This window comes from Rhinolophus sinicus, chromosome 7 (assembly GCF_057876585.1).
Source record: "Rhinolophus sinicus isolate RSI-liver-muscle chromosome 7, RSI-T2T, whole genome shotgun sequence".
NCBI classification, from domain to species: domain Eukaryota; kingdom Metazoa; phylum Chordata; class Mammalia; order Chiroptera; family Rhinolophidae; genus Rhinolophus; species Rhinolophus sinicus.
In genome coordinates this window covers 45651337-45677753 of record NC_142507.1, presented here as the reverse complement: position 1 = coordinate 45677753, position 26417 = coordinate 45651337, and the positions used below count along the sequence as shown (strand labels likewise).

At 38.4% G+C, this 26417-nt stretch overlaps 1 protein-coding gene across 2 annotated transcripts in view; it reads right to left on the bottom strand.

Annotated features, from left to right (window-relative positions):
- The window catches only part of MAGI3 (membrane associated guanylate kinase, WW and PDZ domain containing 3), a 190611-nt gene that overhangs the window by 8556 nt on the left and 155638 nt on the right, over nucleotides 1-26417 (bottom strand). For both annotated transcript variants that reach the window (XM_019730393.3, XM_019730392.3), the window contains exons 8-16: nucleotides 25434-25528; nucleotides 20213-20401; nucleotides 17640-18245; nucleotides 16346-16377; nucleotides 14084-14240; nucleotides 11472-11563; nucleotides 9403-9595; nucleotides 7148-7336; nucleotides 1849-2034 (exon numbers count right to left, since the gene is read on the bottom strand). In XM_019730393.3, the coding sequence (XP_019585952.3) occupies nucleotides 1849-2034; nucleotides 7148-7336; nucleotides 9403-9595; nucleotides 11472-11563; nucleotides 14084-14240; nucleotides 16346-16377; nucleotides 17640-18245; nucleotides 20213-20401; nucleotides 25434-25528 (1739 nt within the window). The remainder of the gene's footprint in view (nucleotides 1-1848; nucleotides 2035-7147; nucleotides 7337-9402; nucleotides 9596-11471; nucleotides 11564-14083; nucleotides 14241-16345; nucleotides 16378-17639; nucleotides 18246-20212; nucleotides 20402-25433; nucleotides 25529-26417) is intronic.

Genomic DNA, 26417 nt, shown 5'->3' with positions numbered 1-26417 from the left:
TGACTATACTAAAAACCACTGAATGGTACACTTTAAAATAATGAATTTTATAGTATATGAGTTACATATCAAAAGAAAAAAAGATATGAAAACTAAATGCCACGTAGGATCCTGGATTGGATCCTGAAATAATAAAGTAACATTAAAAAGAAAAGCATACAGTGCTGAGAAAAAAACACGCATAAAATCTGTAACTCAATACCACTTATGTAACTCAAAAATAAATGCCAACACACACACAAATATATATTTTAAAAGACACCTCAATAAAACAAGTCATACGCAACATGCTGAACTGGTCTCTGGTGGGAGTAGGGCGAGAAATGAGAGACGGAAATGGAGACAAATAGAAATAAACAAATAAATGGAAAACAAAACAAAAATTACGACACTACCACAACCGTTCTAACAGTCCTTAGTGGCTTTTGGTAACTTGTGTTCACTCTTAAAATGGAATGAACCAGACACAAATTTAGAAGTCAATTTAGAAAATAATATAATTTAAAGATTTCTTTACAATACGCAAGAACAGCAGGCATAATTAATTTATGTTCTCTACTTGAGAACCAGACACCACGGTGGTGAAAGAGGTGGTGATATTGGGAATGCCATAAGACAGGCAGAGGCCCAAGTCGTGAATATGTGTGAGAGTTTTATACCAGGCGTGACAAGTGGTGTGGGAACTTGCTTAACCATTTTCTTGGCAAAAGAAGCACAAACATTAGAGAGTATCTAGCGAAAGGAGAAAAAGAGAAGGAAGGGAACAAGTTTTTCTTTCTCCAGGTAATTGTCTTTTATCTATTAGGAGTGAATGGCTTTTGGAGAGTAGGGGAACAGAATCAGATGGGATGGAATGCAGCTCTGAGACATTGATCTGAATGTGTGATTGCTGCAAAGCACTTTAAATATTCATTTGACTCTTTAGTCCAGTTGATAGAGTTTATACTGAATACAATGTGAAACTTGGAAGACTGAAAGGACAACAACTTGAAGCTGAACGGCACCTTCCACAACTAAGATTGAAAGGACAACAGCTTGACTTGGAAAAAAGTCCTGGAAGTACACACTGTTCCTCAATAAAGTCCTGTTCCCCTTCCCCAATTAAAAAAAAAAAGACCCCAAAGCTGACTAGAGTAGAGGATCGTGGGGGGGGGGGAGGGGGATGGGGGAATAGGACATGAATACACACTGTAATACAGGGAATTTTAATATGCAAGACTGACCCTTCAAAATTCTGCTCTTTTGGGCTTAAAAAGGAGATGAGTATTATGTAATGGTCACCTTGTGCTATCCAAAAATGGTTCCTAATTAGAAATTCTTAATGATCAAAAGGCAGCTTTAAAGCAAGGCAAGACGCTAAATGCAGGTTATGCCTCATTTACTGGCCATCCCAACATGCTCCCTTTCCCCCCATTTATAAGGCAGCTGCCCAGAACCAAGCCCCGCCTCCAAGGAAAGACACACTGATGCATGCACTTGACATGAAAGACTTTCAATGACTTTCTTTGAAGTTTTCAGAGGATTTTCTCTCACTTGAGCAGAGATTTAAGATATTATTTTAAGAAAGTAAGATCTGAAAAGGATTCCATTCTCTTCCACAGCCAGGTGCTTGCTGCTCTGATACATGAATAAATAAATGGCCACCACTCACTAACTCAAGTCTTTTTCTTGAGCTCCTAACAATTCTATAATAAACTTTCAAATTCATTAAATGGAAAAGGCAAAACATGAGACTCCAGGGTATATAAATGGTTCTGACACTGCAGAGACTCGGGCAATGCTGGAGGAAGCCACCACCTTCTGCAGGCTCTGTCCCCTCAGGTCAGCGAGGGGTCGACTGGTTCTTACCTTCTTCAGCAATGACCGTTAGGGTGACAGTGACACCAGCGTCCTTGATCAGCTGAACAATGTTATCATGGGACAGTTCGATAATGGACTGCCCGTTCACCGCAGAGATATGATCTCCAACCTTCAGTTTTCCACAGCGATCCGCTGGACTTCCTTCTATGACTCGGCCAATTTTATGCGGAATGACTATGGGGAAAAAAAAATCCCCAGGTTTTTCAATTACTTAAGCTCTCCTGTACTGTTGGATTTATCATCATCATCATTGTTGAAAAATTCAATACAATAATATCAAAGGAAATTCTTTAAAACTACAGCAAAAAAACACGTGATTATCCTATCCAAAGACAACTATTAATCTTTTCACATCATTGGTCACTTCGGCCCACAGACATACTCTTTACATAGTTGCACCCACAGCATATAAACCTCTCTGCTATTTCCCATTTACCACATATCTTTTTCCATTTTTTATATTGTCATCTTAATAATCCTGTTTAAAGGCTACTGACCCCATGGATAATATTTCACTAATCTGATGTTTTTTGTTTGTTGTTGGCCGTTTGGGCTGTGTCACGTTTTGGGCTATTTTAGAAACTGCTGCAGTGAGACCATCTTTGGTTCTGTTGAAGGAGCAGTCATTCCCATAAGAGACCTTGTAAATAAATGCAGTTCAAACTCAAGTTTAGGACTCAGAAGTTCCTGGTCAGAAATTAGTACAGTGAAATGACTGACCATTAAAATGAGTCATACTTAGTTCTATAGCAACATTAATTCCTTTTATTTATGTCTTTAGGTCTTTTAAAAATTAAACGGAGTGGAATTAGAACATCAAATGGTTCACATTAAGATTATTTGGCTCGTGGATAAAATCCTACCCTGAAAGCACAAAGTGGGGCTTACGGCTTTTGTGAAGACACTCTGGGCAGTTCTATTATATCTGTAGCTCATAATACTAAAGCCTTTCCTAGACTGACTTTTCAGACACTTTGCTGTTATTATGACTTAAAATGAGTTCTCAGACATTCAGGAATCTTGTCCAAATATCTTTCACCATTTTCATAAGGAGCATTTGTATTAAGACATAAATGTTCCTTCTAGGTTCTCGGAAAATTTCCTTACCTCGTTCAGCAAACTTATCAGGCACTTGGGCTCTTTCTGACTACTGATTGTTATGAATAGGGATAATTAATATTTTAAATGGCACTCTGATTATGTTTAATTTCCATAGTCAATTGGGCTCCTTGCTAAGTATTTCTTAGTCTTATGTGGTGTATGTTGGGGACATTTTAATTGACCTTCATTTGGACTGGAAGTTATTGCCAGCCGTGATATACGTCCCCACGGATACCGTTGTTCCTTGGCTCCTCTAGGGTCACCCAGTGAGAGATTTCACCTTCCCATACAGGAAGTCGATGTTAGAAGCAAGTGCCTTTTAGCTCTGAATTATACCAAGCACTTATTATGCCATTTTCCTTACAAAGTGATTAGAAAAGAGCCAGGGCAGGGAGGGCTCTATCCTGTGCCAGGTGGTATGAGTGGATTCACTGAGAGAACAACAGGTGGCACATCAGAAACATATGGTGACTCATATCGTGGCCCTGTGGTGCCCTTCTAAATCAATACTGTAGTTATTCTCCTTCTTAGGAAAGATTTACTTGTACATAGTGTTCATTCTGGATCCCCTGAGAGGACAATCATTCAGCTCCTTGGTACACTGAAAGGGGTTTGTTCAGACTCGGGAAAGCATCAAACAGAATTAATCTCTGAAGTCCCAATGGTTCCTTTCTCATCATGCGAGCCACGTGGTCAAAAGGAACTGGCAAATCTTAGTGCAGTACCTGCTGACGGGTTAGTTGTCTCGGTGAGGGAAGGTAAACGCAGTCAGATTGTTATCGTCCTGGCATTTATAGCAATACCACCAAAATGGTTAAAAATAGCCAGCAGACCAGTAGAAAGACAGCTTCTCAACATTCTCTGAATGGATTGGGACGTTTTCAAGGTAACCCCTTAGGGTACACAGAGCCGAGGGAAAGTCTGAGGTCCTGCCTTGCTCTTGTTGGAATACAAAGCCTACAGGCAGTTGCCATAAAGCCAATTGATCCACTTTCATTCATCTTTGGCCTAAATTTCTCTCACAGACGGGCTTGTCCAGCCACCGAGATCACTTTAGTGCTCTTAAAACATTTCAGGAAAAGAAATGACAGTAACTGGAAATGTCCCCTTCTCAAAGAAATCCTTTACAACCGAACTGAAAAGCATACAATAAGAAAGAGAAACACTAAAACCTCTGAAGTACTGGCAAAACAAAAACCAGCCAAGTCCCTTCATCTTAAACAGAGGTCTTCTCTAAGGATTCCATTCATTTAGCACTTACTCGAACTGAGTCCATCCGGGGCAATAAGGATACTGGACCTGGATCCCCAGCCTTTGAAAAAGTCAGTGGTAGAGAATCTCAGAATTGTGTAACGGGTGTGAGAGATGCTACTGGGAACTCTTGGGACAAATGTCACCAGAGAATACATTCAATCAGATAGAAAAAAGAATCTATTCCAAGCAGAATACCAAGCTATACCGAGACAAGGTCTCTAAAGAATGGTACATTCTGACAGCCAGGTTCCCTGCCTTTCCACCTGTGTTAACTCTTTTCTGAACCAAATTTCTCTGTTACTTGTTTTCCAGCTATTGCTCAGTGTCTGTGATTGAAGGCTCCTCGTGGCAGCTGACCCCAGGCCCCTGCTTCTATCTCTAAGAGATGAATGGAGTTCCAGGAAGATTGCTTGCGGGGCTCAGCATTTTGTGAAATTATTAACTAGCATTTCGGTGAAATGATCAATTCTGGCTTTGCACTGTGACTACAAATCTCAAGTACTTTATGTAAAATTCATTGACAACCTAAGCCTCATTTACCATTCAAGCTGATAATTAATGAGCTGCAAACACTCATTTCCTGCCACACATTCGCTGCTGCCTCAATCTTACATTTTAATTGGGTTTTCTTTCCCATCTCATTACTCAAGTATTAATAAACTTTTTCAAGCTTTTTTTTTTTTTTTTTTTTTTTAAATCAAGAGACAGTGGCTAAGGATTTTATAAATAACGATGATAACGGCAGCAGAAGCTACAAGCAACAGTAGCTAACATTTATTGAAGGTCAGGGCTAACGGCCTCACTTGCATTATCTCCTTTAATCCTCAAACTCATGTGAAATAGTAAGTGTCATCATCCTCATTTCACAGAGGAAACTGCAGCTCTTAGAGGGTAAGTAATTTGCCCAAGATCAGACAGCTGTTCAAAGATCTAAGCAGGGCTTGAATCCAAGTTCATCTGATTACAAAGCCCAACACTTAATGACACTATCTTATCCAGAGAGCTAGCTGGCATCTATGGTACACAAAAACATCAAAAATAGTAAGGAACAATTTGAACAAATAAATATAAAAATATTTAAAATTTTAAAATATAAACTAATATACACGAATAAGAAAATATTTCATGTTGTGTTTCCCCGAAAATAAGACCTAGCAGGCCAATCAGCTCTAATGTGTCTTTTGGAGCAAAAATTAATATAAGACCTGGTCTTATTTTACTATAAGACCGAGTATAATATAATATAATATAATATAATATAATATAATATAATATAATATAATACAATACTAGGTCTTATATTAAATTTTGCTCCAAAAGACACATTAGATCTGATTGGCCGGCTAGGTCTTATTTTCAGGGAAACAGGGTGTATGTTAAAATGTAATAATACAGTTTGAATAGAAACAAATCAACATAAAAATGTTAAACATATTTATGTAATGCAACTTATTTTACTGAATTCCTCTATATTGCTTAATTTTATAGTGCACACTAGACTCTCATAATTTTTATAGTGCTGGAAAAAGAATATTTTCAATATAAAAAGTGCTTAGCATTCATCACACTGAGTAATAATCTTCCACTATTTTGATTAATCTGAAAGCCTGGGATTATTGTATGGTATTAGAATGAGAATACAATTATCTAAAATGGTTATTTGATTTTGGAAATACTGATTTCCAATGATACAACATAAAATGCACCTAAAAGCTGCTTTCTTTCATTTCTCTGACACAGGACACATAATCATCCTCACAGCATCAGTGACAGTTCCAGTTCCAGGTGTTACCATAGCAACTGCTTATGGAAAATGGAAAGTGGTATCAGTGAGCAGTGACCTGATACTATAGTAATAACTCATCCATGTCACAGAATCTTCTTCCTTTACACACTTGCATTAATTTTAGCAAGATTTTTGCAAATTGGTTTGGCTCACAACACTGTCTTGGAAGTGTTTTCTTTTTTTACTAAGATTTTAGTGACCATCTAAGTCTCAAAGGATCTAACCACTCAAGATATAATCAAATCTACTGGCAAAGGCAAGAACCCATTTTTATGTGGTCAAAGATTTTTTATCATCTGACATAGAAAAATAAAGTTACCAGACAACCATGATACATAAATATTCATTTGCTGGTTCTCATCTTACATTAATTTGGATTTTATAATGATATTTAGAGATAATTATTTCTTAGAAACACTAAGACAAGACGAATATTTAATTTGTTGAATCATAACAGCCTTGAACAAACTAGAGGTAATTCCTCTTTTGTTAAGGGAATTAATATATACTTTCATCCTTCCCGGATGAGAATATTCTGTTAAACCAGGTTCACGATATTTAGATTCATTTTTAAAGCCTCTGACAAAATTTTTACCTTTCAATGAAGCATATATGATGAAGGTTAGAATGGCTCTTATTCAAGAAGATCACTTTATAGATGGAATATGGCAGTTATTAGATAATACAAAAGGACAACTGAAGACATATTTGGGTCAAGATTTTTCTATTAATCTGTTTTGCTTCTTCTCAACTGCTTTTCGCATTTAACTCATTTCTGCATACACGATTTTGCCTAACTTAAAAAAATAAAAAAATCTATGCCCCCATGTTTTAAAAAACTTCAGCGTTGTCCTTTCACTAAATCAATTAGGTCATGTCCCTGGTATACTGCCACGATATGATCTTGAGGCAAATCGAGCTACTAAGACTTATTATCTGGAATCTGAGATGATAGATAAACCTGAAGCCTGGAAGGCTTGGCTCAGATTACCTAATTTTTGAAAACAGAGAAAATATCCCTCGTTCTTTAAAAGTTAAGTCTCTAAAGCAATTTATACATAATTCCTAATTAGGTCCATAAACCACAGCAGGAGACGCAGAACACTGGCCTTGCAGGGAGGGATGCTGGGACACAGCAGCGCTTACCTCCTGGGGGTGGTTTGTTTTTGGAGGTGAGGATGACAAAGCCAAACCCTTCGCTTTCTTTCCGTTGCAACACAACATCATAGGCCTCCTGGGCTGCAGGCCTGGCTGGGACGTCCGCTCGGTTCAGGCGGGGAGACCCATTCTGTGCTGAAAGGAAGGCTTGAGAGCTGTCATCCTCGGGTTGTTTCTCTACAATAAACATAATCAATTTGGGTAACTTCTGGATCATCAGTTTTGATCACTGCAGTGTTTCTGTGCTAGGCCTTTCCCTAGAAAATGTCGTTTCTAATAACATAACGAATGGAAGAGCAGCACCCCAGCCCAGGTGAGCTCTGGACGTAACCTGAGAGCAGATGTAGGCAGCAGCAGTCCGGCAGACCTCTTAAATACCCTCAAAGTAAACAATGGGAAAAAATATTCAATGTTATCTCACATTAAAGGATGTTTTTCAAAGCTTCTGTGAAAGCTAGTAGTGAAAAAAAAAATTCTTCTTGAAATTGTTTTAATTCCAGCAAGGTTTCTAACCTTGACCAGTAATTTTGACAAAAGTTGATCATGAAACATGCCACAGTAAACTGACTTTAAAAATCAACTTTACATATAATTTAGTGCAGGGACCGAAATTCCTGACGTCTGGGAGGCCACTGCATGAGCACAGAGATGCCATTCAGGCTGAGCACAGCTGCCGTCCACAAAGGACTTGTCTTATACAATGTGTGTTACGGCCGCAGTTTCCTGACTGGTGATACCAGATGCGTTAGCCATGAGCAGGTCTCAGACATGTGAGAAGCTGTTCACATGAACAGCCAACTCTCCCAGGCACAGATCAGGTCACATGAGAAATCTTGAGCAAATGGGCAGTTAACCTATGGACCTTTTTGTCCTAATAAGGATGACATCAGAATTTGAGAAAGAACGACTCAAGTTGGTCCTCATTTTTTTTTTCCAAAGGCCAATTTTGTGCCATAATTTGATACAAACCATCATGAACAACAACCACAACATCCTGCTCTCAATGAATACACGTTTATATGGTCTAGTTTGGCTCAAAATCCATGTGATTCTGAGAATATGTGTTTGAATCTCAACCAAGTGCCGTGAACATCCAATCATAAATGAAAATTAAAGGATATTTTTGGGTATCACATACGATTAGAACGAGTTGGCTAAATGCCTCCACTATTATCAAACTTCTTCATGACATTGCCCAGGACAGCCGACCTCTGGTTGTGTAACATCCCATTTTTTACCGTGTGCAGTTATATTCTGACTCCAGCTCCACCAGAGGCAATACTGCATTCACACCTGCGTGCATCTCTACCTGTCTGGAATTTACGAAGAGAGGCAGGCCTTTCCTTTGGATGTTGCCGTCAGAACCACGGGGCCTCATTTTGAAGGCTCATGCAGATGTTGATCAATAAACAGGTGCTTGTGGCAGGCGCTCTCCTAAGTGCTGGGAGACGCAGCACCGAACTAAAGGGACAAATATCCCACTTTTCATGAGGCTTGCAGTCTTATGCTATGGGGTGTTCTTTTAAAAAATTTAAAGTAGCAAGAATTCCCTTCTAGAAATTCCTATTAATATTCACAAAGCTATTGATGAAAAAAATTAAGAGATATTCATATCCTAGGGCAATGGTTTAGACCCTGGGCTCTTTAATTACCCATTTAAACACCCGTTTTAGTCTCGGCCCTCCTAATTACCAGCTGTGTGCCTCTAAACCTTTCCGTGAGTAATTGTAAAACTAGATAATGACAGTATTTACAGCATATGTCTTGGACACAGTACGCACTCAGTAAATGTTAAATTACGTGATACCAAAACTTCTCAAGCAGAAACATTCTCTCCTGTTTGAATATTTAGGATTTCATCAGGATTCCCAATTTTTTGATATTCAGCTAATGGGATATCTCGGTATAACTAAATAACTTTGTTTTTAGGAAAATGGATTTAACCCGATAAATTCATCAATAGAGTCATATAATCTTAATACACAAGCCCAACTTTTCTTTCTCTTTTTTGACAGTATTATTTCTGACTCCTTTTGACCTTCCGTGACCTTCCACAATGAGGCCCCGATCACACCAAATGAGTTGTTTCAGACACGAGCGAACACAACCCAAGGGCAGATGTAGGAATGCAGCAGCAGTCCGTCTCACCTCGTAAATATGTAAAATAACCTGTAAAACCACATAGAATGTGGACTGCGTTGCTTTGTTCTTTCACTTATCAGAGCAGGGACAGGTTCACATACCACCATAGAAGATCTTTCTTCTGACAGTTAATAACACGTGGCCATTTCGAGCAGCAGTTGTCATGAGGTCTAAGACTTGTTTGTGTGATTTGCCTTTAACTGGGATTCCATCAATGCACATCAACTCATCAGCTGCTCGGAGCCGACCATCCTTCTCAGCTGCGCCCAGAGGTATGATGGCCCCGATGTAGATCTGATAAGATAGAGTGGAGGTTGGTTCATACAGTCAACTGAGATCTACAAGAGCCTTAACTAAACGAAAGACTTCCTGACTCAGAGCGGGGCAAACTGACAGACTTTTGTAGTTCAACTATGAAAACAGTCAGATTTTAGAAAGGTGATTATCTTAGAAAGTGACCATTGGAAATGGCCCTTCAAATAACCACACGACTGCATCCCTTCCGGATCCTCTGGGTTGAGCACAAAGATGATAGAAAACACAAAACTTGTTCAATAACTTTAAAAGTACCACCATCACTTCCACCACTACAACAAAACAAAAATATTAAACTCAGAAAATGCAATTCTGTGGAGTAACTATAAAAGCAAAAAAAAAGAAGTCTATTGCTCTCAGGAAAGATTTTCTACACACTGCTCACAGCAACTGGGATAATTCTTACGATGTTCCCATCATATATGGTTATCAGTACAAGTTTAGTACATAAAACAGAGAAACATTTCTTGTTCCTAAATCTCAAAGCAGTAAATATTTTAAGGGAACAGAGTGGCCTGAGGGTCACTTGCATACAAGTGAAGAGATCTAGTTCATTCTGCTTGCCAGCAATTAGAATCCTGTAATTAGGTAATTCTGAATGTTTGGGCTCGTTTCAAAGTTGCTAAAAACCTGACATTTAAGAGAAGAGAAAGGTGTCTCCCAAGTTGAGATAAATTCTTAAAATGTCTAAGTGAACACTATGAGTATCTACAAAATAGGATGTGATAAAACAAAACCATACCAACCATCAGAAACAATCTAGGTACCTAATATGTGCTCTACATAGGACAACCTGCCTTAAATTTTGTCTCTGATGATTGTTTTAACTGTAACCAATGACTAATTAGAACACATTTATACTATACAAATCAAGTGTTCTATTCAGAAATACAGAGGGTGCCAAAAAAATGTATATATATTTTAAGAAAGGAAAAAACTGTATTAAAATTGTAATACTCAATATATACTGATAAAAAAAAAGTGTATATATATATTTTTTTGGCACCCCCAGTAGAAGAAAGCCTGTCATTTAAAAAGATTATTGCTACTCACCTAACTTCCAAACATGATAATAATATAGTCTTTCATGACATTATACAAAAAAACAAAAAAACAACCTGATACATATTTTTAAATTCTACAAAGCACATTACTTCTTCATTATTCAAACAAAGGGCAAAACTTAAATACCCACTACATTTGTTCTCTAACTTTATGTGAGAATCACGTATAAATAAAATTAAACATTTTAAGTGCTTTGCAAATGTAACCCTCACGCTTTCTGGATAAAAACATTAATTATTTTATGTCCTTCTAGTTTCATAGGTAACAGATGAAGTAGGATGCAAAGTACTGAGCGTGAAAATGTCTTCCCATTAATAAGATTAGGTGACATAATATGCATGGCCAATGCCAATTGTACGGAACATTCAGAAGATAGAGTGAGTGATTATGGTAAATAGGACTCTGAATTATAGATTTCTTAGAAAAGAAAAATGTCTTAAAATCCGTTTGGTGAAGGCAAAAGAAAATAAAAGTTTTAAATAAGCTTTAGGCACATAGAAAAATGAATTAATGACTGTCTAATTTATAACTGACATACTCAGTTTTTACCTACAGTTTTAATCTCAGATACACCAAGTTAACTGATGGACTATGACACTAATAGAAATACAATTCTTCCTCATATTAATGAAACTGTAAGAGAAAACAAAAATCTTTCTAAAATATCAAAAACCGAAAACCAAACAAAAACATCATATCCTACCAAATTGCCACTTAAAAGTTTTAAGTGGAAATAGCCAAATGGGAACAGTTAATGGGAAAAGCCAAATTCTAAAGTATTTAAACTTACAGATTGGTCAGGTCCATCTCCTCCTAGCACCCTGAAGCCAAACCCTGATTCCTGTTTCCGAAGAAAAACATCCAAATCTTTGGTGTTTGGTGCTAAGGAAAAACGAGAAAATATAAAAAATAAGTAAGTAAGTAAGTAAGTAAGTAAATAAATAAATAAATAAATAAATAAATAATTTGGTTTATTTTAAAAGGATTAAAATAAATCAAACTTCAATATTTAGTAGGATAATATTATAGAGTTCAATAAACTATACCCTAAGACCTTTTTGATATGTGAAAAATTACACAAGAGTATAACACCACAAAATGTTTCAATCATAAATCTTTATTTTGAGCTCCAAACAAAACTTTGTGTCAAGATTGCTTGGTTATGTCTGATCCTCACTTCCACATACTCAGTGTTATATTCCCATGAACTCCTAGTGCCTTTGAATCAATATTACAATATTAAATTCAGAATTATCCAATGTAAGTTTGATATTTGACAGGTGCAAATTAACTAAATTAACACTTGGGGAAATCCTGGCAAAAGAGAGCACATAAAGTACCTTCATTCTCCTCCTAACCTAATACCTTTGTTTCAGAAAAGTATTCCATTTGAACTGATTCCTTAGCCTAATTTTGCAAAATGATACTATTTTAAAAGACATCAACTAATAGCTAATGCCTACTATTAGCCCCATTTTCCAGCTAGGGAAACTGAGGGCTTAAGTAACTTGCCCAGTGTCACCCCGCAGGCAAATGGCAGAGTTGAGATTTAAACTCAGTTTGATTTCCAGGGTCCAGGTTCTTAACCCACAGGATCCTGGCCCCAATGGGCAGGTCACATTCATCAAAATATTAAGTCAGGAAAATCTACCTCATGACTAAAATTTTATCTCTGGGAAAATATTAATGTTATTTATAAGTAAGAAGTATTTGCTAGAAAGGGAAAAGAGAGAAACATGTCAGGGAACTTTATAAATAAAGTGAGATACTGTATAGGGTAAATCCTGATAACGTTCCTTAGAAGCAATCTCTTTTGAGAAATACTTTCCATTAGAATCATAGAAGTTTAGAGACAAAAAGACTCAAGAGTCCAATTCATTTACTTTATGGGTGAGGCCCGAGGGATTGACTAATTTATACCAGCGCTACCGTGTTGCCCCGAAAATAAGACCTAGCCGGACAATCTGCTCTACTGCATCTTTTGGAGCAAAAATTAATATAAGACCCAGCCTTATTTTACTATAAGACAGGGTCTATATAATATAATGTAATGTAATGTAATGTAATGTAATGTAATGTAATGTAATGTAATGTAATATAATACCAGGTCTTATTTTACTGTAAGACTGGGTCTCATATAATGTAAGATTGGGTATAATATAATATAACGTAATATAATATAATACCAGGCCTTACACATTTTTTCTCCAAAAACCGCATTCGAGCTGATTGGCTGGCTAGGTCTTATTTTCGGGAAACACAGTAAGAAAGCATCAGGCCATGAATGGGAAGCCTGAAGAAAGGTATTTTCCATGGTTATACCAATTTAAATTATTTCTTTGCTGTGCTTATGCCGGCTGTTTGTCTTTCCAAAGATAAGGTATTCAAGATAAAGATCTATAATTGGTTAAATCAGTATAAAGTCAATTATACATAATATTCCCACCTGTGGACATCTTTTCCAAGGTAGATGTAGATACATTTGAAAAAAATTAAACCTACTTGAATCTGCAATTTTACTTTGGAAAAGATTATCATTAGTAAGTCAATTAACATGGAAATGAATTTCTGCCTTAGGCACTCGCTCTTCTCCTCGTCTCTCAGGTGAACCCCACAGGGCGTTCACTCTCTGGTGCCCTCCTCAGATTGCACACCCCACTGATTCACCATGCTTCAAACTCCTGCCAGGAAAATCTTTCCAGAACACAAGTCCAATGATGGCATCCCTCTAGCTAAAACTATTCCATGGCTCCCTACCATGACCGACTCCAGCTCCTCAGGACAGCACCACTGGCCAACCATTCCCAGCCTGACGGAACCTCTTGCAGAGCCCAGGCCATGCAAGGTCCAGGCACAAACGTTATTCCTTCTTTCTTTCCCTTTTCTCTGTCCATAAACACTTCTTTGTCTTTGAAGACTTGAAGCTGAACTTCCTATATGAAGCAGTATGTGATATTTCCTACTACCCACACTGGTAAAATTGACCACTTCCTGCTTTGGAGTCGGTTCAGCCAGTCCTTCGTGCTATTACTGCACCTCTTAGGCTTACTTGCACTTATCTGCATATTATTTGATTACATATTTGTCTTTTCCACTTAGGTTTAATCATTTTGGAGGGGTGCAGGGCTGATGTACCCTATTTATCTCTGTATTTCCATTACCTACTATGGTGTCGGGGAGACAGCAGGCACTTAATACATGGTTCTGAAGAGAATGAATGAATGAATGAATGAATGAATGAATGACTATTGAATGTAAATGGAAGAAGCCCAGAGTCATATTAAAATGAGAATGAAGGAATAACTTCAACGTGGTTTTGAAAGATTGGAAGGTCCTAGTTTTTTAAAAAAATTCAAATTTACTTTGTTGCATACTCTTCTGAAATATTGCACAGCTACTTACGTTTATCTTCATATAAAGTCTTAGATTTCAGGTAGACCTCAGAAGGATCCAGTTTCGGGGATCCTGACCTGATAATGCTGGGTGGAAAAGGCATAGGCTGGGGAATGGACTCATTTATGGCCTCCAAACTTCCTGAATTTTCCTTTTTATCTGTTTTCTGAAATGGAAAAGGGCCTTCCTTAGTATTTTAAAAAAACAGATGGTTGATTAGTTCATAACACTGTTGTCTGAACTGGGTATGTCAACTGATTCCAATTTTCCAGGGGGCAGGGTCAAAGCCACAGCTTAGCTGCAGTCTTCCAGGAATTCACTTATGTAGCCATGGGTATTTGGGTAAATCATATTTACCTTAAATTAGAAACGTCTACTGAAAGGCCTTAGTCAGTCTTACATTTAATTTAAGCAAGCCTGCTCTGTTCTCTACCACCAAGACATAATTTGACTTTGAGAAGATGATAATTAGGTATACAACACAAGGCAACACTTCGAAGTAAAACAGGAGGGAGACTCTGAGCAAAAACCTTCAGGGAATTCTCAATAAATCCCCCCCACCCCAACCCACCCCCCGCGCCCACTCACTGAACTTAATTCCCAGGGAAGAGGTTTAAGATAATATTGTTTCTAAGCAAATGTAATAGGAAGTGTTAACTTAGGTAATAAAGATGACACTGCGAAAACCTGCACGGCCAATTCAAATATATTACGGAGAAGTGCGCCACTGCCACGCAATCAGATAAGAGAAAACAGAGTAGCATATTTTCGTATTTTTCCCATTCAGATAGAACTTTTCCAAACTAATAGCCAAACCAAATGACTTCTTTAATAACATCTTAAAAATGAAATCCAATAAACAGCCTAAGAAAATAAATATGGTTTTGAGAACAGCTTGTTGTCCGGAATTATTGTTAGGAGAGGGGGATTATAGATGCTTGGGATAAAATAATTAATCCTGACTAGACTGCAGGCACAGCACCTTGTCAGGGAGTAGTGAGGGACCAGTCCCTACCAATGTTGTGCCAGAGGGGACCCTTCCCTGACCCTGACCCAGACCCAGTTAGGTGGCAGCGGAGATAAGAGCAGTCTCCTGCCATTTGCCCCATGTCCGGGGATTCTGTCAGAGCAGTGAGAGATCATCAGAAACTTCCACCAGTGATAAAGCATTAGGGTCACCATGGCTATACTGGCATCCATTACGAAATGGATACGGTAGCACAGGAGTTAAAAATGATTACTAGAGGAACCAGAGCAACGTAGAAAAATACAGTGCAATTTTAACTGAATAGGCAAAATTTTTTTTTAAATTTCTGTTTACACTGGACCTAAGTGGTTCAGTCTATAAAAGTGCAGAGCATTTCTTTCCTTTTGATCCATAAAACAGCAGATTTGCAGAGGGTCCTATTAGGTGGGCTAGAAAGAATACATCTGTTTTACATCTGATGGTCTTTCCTTCACTAGCCTATAGTTTAAGGCTATGGATAACCATCTTTCAATTGTGCGATGACAGATTCCAAATCAAACAAACTAGAACTAAATTAGGATTTTGTAGAGTTGTCTGTCTATCCATATCCACATAACTATGGAAACTTACATAGCTACACACACACGCACCTAGCACAGTTTCTTTCATAGTGTTATTTGTTTTGATGGAGCCTGTTTTTAGGTTTTATTCTCTGTACCTGTTCTTAAATAGGCTACTTGGTTGTTCAGAATGCCAAAGGAAACCCTGTTGTAAGTCGGACAACCTATCACTTTCATAACAAGCACATTGAGCAGAGAGGGCCACAATTCTCTAGAACTTCTAAATAGGAGAAGGTTACTGCAATACGGGTATTTACAGTCTCCATGAAATTACGTGAGGCTGCCACGTCTTCCCTTAGGGCAGCGGGGAAAAGATGTAACAGTTGGGGTCTGCCCTGCCATTTGCTCCACTCAGACACAAAGAAAATAAAAGGACCCCTAGGTCGGCACTTCCCTGTGTCCCCATTTTCACTGTTTAGAGGACAGGATTATTGGTGGGATGGGTCTCTAGGACTCCTCCAGCTGAAATACTTAACCAGGAGAGCACACTCCTCTCTAGGGGGCTTGTTCTAACTCACACGCTTCTCTCGAGTTTCTGATACCCGCTCAGGGCAGTGTGGCTCCTGACTCGTCCCAGTCGAGAATCCCCACGACCACAGGGAGCTGTCCTGACAGAGGGGAACGTGGCATCTCTCTCAGTGTGTGTTGGGAAGAAGGGGCATTGGAGGACCACTGTATACTCACCATTTTGGCGGTTTTAGTTGGTGAAGGAGGACCTTTAAAAAAATGAGCCAAATTTTAAAAACAGAGGAAGCATTTCCAGATCACAAATATGCCTAATGTTTATGATAAACTAGCTTCAACTTTTAGCAGGCTAGTAAATTCTATGTCCGACACCTCCTAGGTGCCAGGCCTTAGACATATATTATCTCCTTTCATTTTTAGGACAATCCTAAGGCATAAATGTTACTACCATTTTATAGATAAGGTAACCAAAGACTCAAATAGATTAACTTTATTTCCAGATACCGTAGAACCAAGGGGTAGCAAGGCAGAAAATTGACATCCACCCTGTCTGACACCACACCCCGGTCTCTGTTATATTTGTTGGAACTCTGGATGACTCCCCAGCACTCACAAAGAGCTTTTCACCTTACTCTGAGCACATTCTGCCATCTCATCCAGAGAAGAAACAAAAATAGTTCAAAGAAATAAGGAGAAAAAAAACAAAAAACGCTTCAATAAAGTTAAACTGCTCATTTGCCTCAAAAATGAACACTGAAAGCCAGAGAAATAAAAGAGTGAAGGGCCAGATTTTATTCTTTAAAACACTAGTCATTCATAGGTATGAAGAGAAGAAAAGCCCATTAAAATTCAAACTTGGTGATCAGTTCTTGGAACTGGATTTATAATGTCTGGGAGCAGTTCATGTCAGCTGATGACCTTGAACAATAAAAATTCTATTTCTCTCACATGAGCACTGTGGGGTTTAATTAACATTTATGGACAGATACTAAAGCTTCAGATAAAAGCTTTATGAGCACAGCTTTCATGATTACTTTTACAGTACAGATTAACACACCACCCCACATTTCGTTTATTCACAGAGACGCTAGCTCTTTCCAACATCTTTGGTACATTACAGAGGTCCAGATGAAGTGCCGGTGATGGAAAGAGTCAATTTCTACTGTTGTCATCAACAGAGAAAATGAAATTAGGAGGATATATTTCATTTGAACTAGCACAATGCTACTTCACAATGTGACTCTCTCAAATCATTAAAGCCATAAATCAGATTTAAAAAAGAATATAGAGGGAAAGAAATCCATAATGTATATGAATGAAACCATTAATAACTAAAGAAACTGCTGCAAAAGAGACTGCTTCTGGAAGCAGTCAGACAGAACCTGAAGGAAAATGCACACTAATTACCAGTTAAGTCTGCTGGGAAAAGACATGCCGACCTGTAACGAAGGACAATTAACAGATATAAATGCATGAACGGTGAAGAGTTTTCCTTGTTGTGCTTTTTACTCACCTCCTCTTAAGATAAGCAAGGGTACATCTGCACCTACTGGAAACTGCTTTAGCACCTCTACCACCTGGAGATGGGTTAAATTCTGCACATTTTGATGGTAAATTTCTTTAATTATATCCCCTTTCTGTAGGCCTGGACACCACTGACTATCCAAAATCATTTTCACCTTCTGTCCGGTTGGGCTGTCAGCAATTGCAAACCCAAAGCCTTTAGGGCCCTTAATTAGAGGGACAGTCACGAGTTCAGGCTGGGAGCTGCCTGACGATGCCACAGACGCCCTCTGCTCGCTCGGATTTGATGGTCCATTGAGACGGTCACTGGCCAAGGTGTGTCCCGGTTTTCCATTCTGGTCCAGAACCATGGGTCCTGACTTAAAATCCTGAGTGTTCATGCAAGTCTCTCCTTTGGTTAGTGACTGTCCGTTGATGAGGGGAGTAGCAGCAACTATGTCCCCGACAGGGTCGTCACTGTCGTCAGGGAGCGGGTAACCACGACATAAAGTGAGGTTTACATACTGATTGACAGGCACCAACTGAAACATCTGGACAACATCTGCATGGGTGTGACCCAGGACACAGCTGCCATTGATGTCTACAATCACGTCGCCTGGGAAAAGACAATCATGTTAAAAATAGTAAAACCACCAAGTAAATTAATGTTATTGTCGTGGGCGGCGGGGGGGGGGGGGGAGGGGGAGACAAAAATAACTTAAATTCAGCATCTACATGTGAATTCTGGAAACCTCTTGCTGTTTGTTAGTGGCTGAAAAGATAGACTTCGGACAGACGGGTTCTTCTCCCGTCTGTGACTCCTCTCTAAAAAGACTATGTAAATCTATAAAATCTTAATTATCTTTGTAGCAAAGAATTATGACTCCAAGCTCAAGAGAATCAGATGAAAAATAACTGCAAGTTCGTAATATCGTTCTGAAGAGATCCCCTGAGTCATACCTACATGGCCATTCAAAGGCAGGTACTAAATAATAGGTATTTAGTACATAGAAGAAGAGCGAGTAACTCCACTACCTACTTGTACAAACAGGAAATCTTTACATACCACCTTGTTTCTGGATTTTAATAAGCCACTGATTCAATGTAATTAAAAATTCATAATGTAAGGCTAACCATTACAATAATGTTAAGTTATGAACATATTTTCTTTTTAACATCCTTCTTTTTGTAGAGCGTTTCAATTTGTTGTAATTCAGATTTCAAAAGGAGAAAAAAAGCAACAAAAAAGTTCAACACAAGCAAAGAACACGCTATTTGAGACACTGAAAAGTCAGCTACATTAATCTTGTAAAAGTTGCTTTTGTTTCCAATTTTCCATTATTATGACTACTTTGGTTGAAGAATTATTATCACTTGACGTTCATCAGTTGTGTGTCTTTTTTTAAAGCAGCTCTAACTTTTAAAATTTGCCCTCTGCTGTCTCATCCGTTTACTGCTTTTATTTGAATATAATTATTTAAAAGGTTATTGCCAAATAAAGGTGCTTTAATTTGTTGATTGCATGTAGGCTTAAAAAAATCCAACATGGTATTTAAAAACAAATGTTAGTCTGTAGAAATTTGTTTCATAATCTAGGAAGATAGAAAAATTAGACTAACTAGAAGCAAAGTTTTAACTTTTCCTCCCCTAGGTAAAGTTCCCAAAATTTTCACGGAAGTATGGTATTGCTATGCAAATTAGATAACAGATTTAGGCAAACCTGAATCTATATTATAAAACAGAAATTTATAGAGCTCTGTAAAAATAGTAATATTCATGTCTATAATTCTTATCACAGCTGCTTAATTTTACTAACAGCCAGTGAGATTAAGGAAACAAACAAACAAAATTTGGGGGAAAATTGTGGGATACGACAGTTTGTTTGGTACCACAATAAACACCACAAAGGATCATTTTTCAAAAGAGAGCATGGCTAAATGTTCCAAAGAACTACACAATCAAAGAAAACCAAACAATCAAATAGTTTTCTGAGATGGTTCATAAATGTTTAGCTTAGTACAGCCAAAGAGTTATCTCAAAATTATACAAACTATTCAAAAATTAATAAATTTAATATATCTTTTCTCTAAGTTTCCACTTATTTGTAAAGATGGCCCTCCCTCAACAGTCGTATGCACTTATTCAAAGGAGAAACTATTATAATATAGAAATCTCCTTCTCAGTTATACAACTTAGTTCTCTCTTTATATATATCTAAATTATACATAATATACACATATATACTTATATATGTGTGTGTATATATACAGAGGGTGCCAAAAAATGTATACACGTTTTAAGAAAGGAAAAAACAGTTTATTTGGTACCATTAAAATTGTAATACTCAATATATACCAATAACAAAAGATGAATACAAGTCACGTTTGACTCCTGCAATTACAAGAGGTGCATCGGTGTAATTTTAATACAGTTTTTTCCTTTCTTAAAATGTGTACACATTTTTTTGGCACCGTGTGTGTGTGTGTGTGTGTGTGTGTGTGTGTGTGTGCACGTGTATCTCCTTCCAGTATAATTTTTATTATTATATCAGTACTTTTCAAGTAATTCTGAAAAACTGGTTACCTGGCGCAATTTTTCCGTCCTGAGCCGCAGGGCCATCTTTCAGCACATTTTTCACCTGTAGGAATTCATCAGGCCTATCTCCACCAATAATGGTAAAACCAAATCCCATTGTGCTTTTTTTCAACGATGCTCGAACCAGGATGCCTTTAAGCTGGGACGGATCTCGAGTAAAGTGGGATTTTTCCATAGCTGTGCCAAAATGAGAAATGGGTTTGAGAACGAAAAGAATTATTGTGAATGTGGCCCTCAAAGCCAACATTTAAGACAGCCTATATAACTTAAATATAACAGACCATAAAGAAGAAAAAATTAGAGACTCCAATGTTATGGAACAGTTACAATTTAAATTCATAAACTAAATCACTGAAGAAAAACTTAGCTAATGAGTCATCTCTCTTTTCTGGAGACTCTCCTATGTTATTTGAAAGGTAAAAGCACCAACTTGATCTCTTCCTCACTGCCTTGTTGGTACTTTCTTTCACCAGGGAGTCCCTTCTAAGAAGTCAAAAAGGGAGGGATAACCTTTCTTATTAAATTCTTGAAAGTCATGGACACTCATTGAGCTGTTCATTTCCTCTGAATAAGCATCTACTGAGCTCTATGTGGAAAACACTATACTACGAAGATGAAGACAGCTGTCAAACTTATGACAGAGGATACATGGAGAACTTTTGAGAACTCACAACTCAGCCTTTCTGCAGCCTTTAATTTATATCTGATGGAAGGGGAGAATCCCTAGTCTCAGTAAAATAGCTTCCTGTGTATTTCCTTTTCACTCATTTAGTGGATACTTTAGGAAGAAAAAACAAACTCCATTGAAAATTTTAGAGATTTTCTCAGACAATCCTAGAACTATAAAAGTGATCCACATTTGCAAATAACACCTCCCTTTACTTCCCCACAACCTCTTCCCTCCTTTCCCCAACTACGGCTGCCATTAGGGCACTTCTAAAAACCCTGAAAGGACCAAATGGTGCAGATTTACAATTCACAAAGCACTGTTTAAATTGACTTTTTGAAAGAGGATTTAAAATTTTATGCCAAATATTTTTTAACTGTTCTACTGAGATATAATTCACATAAGACAGAATCCAGCCATGTAAAGTGCACAAGTCAATGTTGTGCAACCATCACCACAATCTAATTTTAGAAAATTTTCTCCTTCCTCAAAAAGAAATCCCCAGTCCCATTAGCAGTCATGCCCCCTTTCTTCCCAGCCCACACTCACACCCAAGTCTTAGGCAACCTCTAACCTACCTCTGTCTATAGATTTGCCCAATCTGGACATTTCATATAAATGGAATCATATAATATGTGGTCCTTTGAATGGCTTCTTTCACTCAGCACAATGTTTTCGAGGTTCATCTGTTAGTACTTTCTTTGTATTTCCACATAATGTATGGATGTAGCACACATGTATGCACTTGTCAGTTGATGGACATTTGGGTTATTTCCACCTTTTGGATCTTATGAATAAGGTTGCTAGGGACATCCACGTCCACGCTTCTGCGTGGGCATATATCTTCTCTCCTCTTAGGTGCATACCAGGAGTGGGACTGCAGCAGTAACCATACACGTACTGTAACGATGTTTAACATTTTGAAGAACTGCCCGATTTTTGCAAAGTGGCTGCCTCATTTTCCATCCCCATCAGCTATGGATGAGGGTTCCCATTTCTCCACTTCCTTGCCAACACATGTTACTGTGTGCCTTTGGGGTTGTGGCCACTGGAGTTTAGTGGAATGGTAGCTCACTGTGGTTTTGATGCTCGTTTCCCTAATGACTTAAATGAACAAGGGTCACTTGTTTCATCCTTAGCCCGTACTCCACTGGTATCAAGCCCAGAGTTATTTGTGTGTATCTGCTGTTCTAATAGGTATGCATTCAAGCTTATTGTCGGTTAGAAAAGAGCAATCCTGGGGTGGCCCAGGCCGTGCACTATGTAAATATCTCCCTCAAGAGGCAGGGCCGCCCTGGAAATGCCAAGCACAGTAAATACCAATTTGTGAGGCTGTCAGCATGTGGCCAGTCAGCCTGCTCGTGCTGACGCCCCTTTGCATCCCTGAGCTCTCACGGAGTCTCGGACATTCAAACTAGCAACCTGTCTCTAAACAAACTACTTTTTAAAAAGTATTTAATTGGAATATTTAAAGCCCATTCAGTTATGTAAGTTGATTACGAGTGCCCACCAGTGTTGCCGACCAGACTGTAGATAAGATTGCTTGTTCAATGACAGTGTACTTAGACACCTCCTTGAGACCAGTATCTTTGGTGAAATGTACCTTCCTCATTTTTATGTCAAACGTGGATGTATTTCTGGTCAGCTCTCCCATGCTCTAGTCCCCATGAATATTGGAATAAGACTGGCTTCTGAGGGCTAAGCCAGAAAGTCAGCAGAGGAGGGGTATGATCCAAGACGAGCAGACATTAAAGAGGCAGCAAATGTTCTGGTTAGCACCTAATTTTGTCAAGTATTCATAAAGCAGCCAATTCAGAATTGGTCAGAAGTAGGTCTCAGCAGAATTAAAAAGAGAAAAGTGAGAGCAAAAAGACACAAAGAAACTGTCTTTGAGTCTAACAATCCTGAGTTTTATAGCCAAGCTTTGTGATGTGGTTGAGTGATCTTAGAATGTTATTTAGCGTTTTTAAGTCTCAGTTGCCTCATCTATAAAATGGAAAACTGTGCCCAATTCATGGGACGGTTACGGGAATTAAACCAGACAATGCACAGAGAGCAGAGGAAACAATGCCTGACTAAGCGCTCAATAAACACAGATAAACACTGATACACGAGCTAAGGAAGGTTCCCTGGCTCACAAATTTGAGTACTCGGTCCCTGTGGCAAGTATATCCTCGGGATGGATGCATCAGACAACTGTACCCGATGCCATCCAGGCATCTGAACAGAGAAAATAATATTAATAACCTTGCAGAGATGTTCTAAGACTTAAATGAGACGATGTATAGAAAGCATTCAATCCAGTACCTGACTCAGTATCTCAATAAATGTAGCCGTTATTCTTCAAGGAATAGCCTAACTTCCATCACTTCTAGGAAGCCTTTCTTGCCCTCCCACTGTCAGATTTTATTTCCCTCTCCTTCGTTTCAACACTACTGTTTATGTCTCTATTATTATACTGTACTAAAATTATGTGTCTATTTCCCTCCTTAAGTTGTGGGCTCCTGAAAGACAGATGCCGAGTCATTACTCTCCTTTTAATGCCCAGCTCATAGGAGAGTGCCTGGTTATTTAAATTAGTAAAACACATGGTCCCCTCAGGTTGCTTAGAGTTTAAGGGGGAGAAGGGCTTCCTTGATGTGCGCCATGGGAGATATGGGCACTCAGGAACTCGGAATTTAAAATCAGTAAAACTCAGTTCAAATTCTGGCTGGACACTCATTATGATTCGAAGCAAAAGGTTTAATCTTTATCAAAGCCTCGGTTTCCTTATGTGTAAAATGGGGATTCATGTTTCTCTCCAATTGACACCCTCTGTCTACCCTCTTTCAAAACTATCAGCATGGCTGGCTATGCCGACTGTCTCCACTTCTTCACCTCTCATTCCCTCTTCAGTCTCCTGTAAGTTCATTTCACTCTCCACTTGCTCCTGCTAGAATGACAAATGGCTTCCATGTTGTCACATCCAAAGTACACTTTTCAATGTTCCCCTTTCTTGACTTTTCAGCAACATATGACACAAATATTCAACTTCTTGTTGAAGTTCATTTCTTCTCGCGGCTGCCTACCCCTCCAACCCTATCTCTTCTAACTACCCCACCAATACCCTACGCTCTAGCCTATCTGCCTTCTGGCCCTTGCACCACCATTTCATGTGTCTGTGGTTTTCTACAATCTGTTCCTGCCACCTGGTATGCCTTCTTGCTCCTCTGAAACTGCTGTCGAACTTTTCCGGTCACTTCAAGACCCAATTCAAATGCTTTGAAAGTTCCCCTGCCCCCTTGACTTTCTCTACGAAAGCCGAGAACTCCCTCCTTTATGCCACCACCACACCTTGTTTATCTCTATTAATAACAACGAAAGTTATCATTTACTGGCGACCATTTGCTAGATGCCATTGTAAGCACTTTCGATGTATTCATGTGCATACTCAGAACTACCTTAGGGGGTAAGTACTATTATTATTCCTATTTTATAGGTGAGGAAACAGAGGCACTGAGTTTAGGGAACTCATCCAGTTGCACATCTGGGATTCAAACTTGCTCCAACCCCTGCACATTTAACTACTGTACTAGGATGGCACCTGTCACCCTATATTGTAACCATTAGGAGTAAGACAGAGTCTACCTCTGAACACTTGAGGGCAAGAACTGTCTTATTCCTAATCTGGTTTGAACACCATGCACCTACCAAAGCACTGGGCTTATGGTAGGTGCTCAAGCATATTTGTTACACTAAAAATGTTTGCTAAATCAAATGCAAAACTGAAGGGAGAGGACTATGTTTCTGAAGAGCAGCTTTAAGAAAGAACTGCTTCTCTCATGGACAGCGGAGGTGGGGAGTCTACTCGATTACTACAATATGACCATATAGACCCCTGGTTATTAATGACAGATGGAGCAGAGGAGGAGATGGGGAGGGATGAATAGAATGAAGGAATTTCTGGGGAGATTTTTCAAAATACACATCGCTAGGCTCATCAAAATCTTAGGACCTATCTATTTAAAAACAACCCCCCAAATGATCCTGACATTACTAATACCCTACCATCCCATTTGAGACTGAATGATGTAAGGAAAAATATGGTGGATTTATTTAGTATTTGCTCATATCTGTTAATAAGGAACTTAATGGTTGCTGACATTAGACCTAAGCAATTAGATTGGGAGACACTCATATCGAATGAGAGATCTAATACCGGCCTGGCCTTAAACATTAGGAAACAATGCAATCTTCAAATCAAAACCTCAAACCCATAGCAAAGATATTCAACCTCTTCTCCCAACAATTTCATACTTTCTACATAAGCAGCATGAAAAAAATCTGTATTCTCAAAACGTTCTGATGTTTTATTAAGGGTAAGATTAGCCCTGTCATTACAGGGACAAAAATTAGACGTTCTCTATTAATTCCAAAGCCCCACCAATAAAAAGTTCAAACTCACTTTTATTAATTCAATATATAAATATCACAAGTTATTTATTCATTTATTTATTTTAAACAAGTTATTCTTAGAAGAAAAGATTGAGAGAAAACTTCTACCTGATTTTGAAGACCCAACATCAGCCTGTCCTAACTGCTTTTTCCTTTTGGCTTCCTCCACTGGATTTTCAAACTGGGTTTTCTGGTTCAGGTGACTGTAAAAAGTAGAAAAAGATGTATTTCAGTTTAAGACGAAAGAGTTACATTATCTTAAAATAGACTACCATACCATTCATTCCATCACCATAGCTTAAAGGACACATATGTATTCTAAGCAACGGAATACAAAGAGGCTGACAGGTCACAGTGGAAGGGCTTTGGGCAACTCAAGAAGAAGCCCACAGAAGTCAGAGCTGCTGAAGCATTCACTATAGCTTCTTCAGAGATGTACCCAATACAGCCAGTAAGTTCTAACAACGGTAGAAGCCCTCATAGTCAATGCAATCAGAACTGTTGGTCATCGATTAGTTAGTTTTTTAAAAGGCAGTTAATGATTGGAGGGATTTAAGTTTCTCTAAAATGAAGCAGCTGTAAAGCCACTTTTGAAGACATCTGAGTCCAGAAGCCTTCTAGAACTTTACTATTACTTTTCCAGCTGACTCGCCCACATCGATTTAGCAGCCACTAAGAAAGAGATTAGCTTTTTATCAACTCATATCACAGAATAACTCCTCACGTTTAAATTTCTTCGTAATTATTTAATAATGAAATGAATTCTGTAATTACAGCGTAAGTTTGACTGGTATTTCTGATTTGGGAACATTCACAATGACGCGTGGAAAGCACACACGTCTGTGGGGAAAAGCGGAATAGCAGGGGGAGACGACCAGGGTAAGCGATTAGCCAATAGCAGTTGACGTACTATGGGCAACAGTGAGTTTCACAGAGGGAACAGAGCATTGGTTATTCTGGCAAGTCAGTTACCTGGAAGTTGACTAGCTGTACAAGAATGCAACTATTGTACAAATGGTGTTTAAGACCACAACTAGGCCTAATATAGAAGCAATGGGAATTATATTCTAACACTTCCGTGGCACAAATATA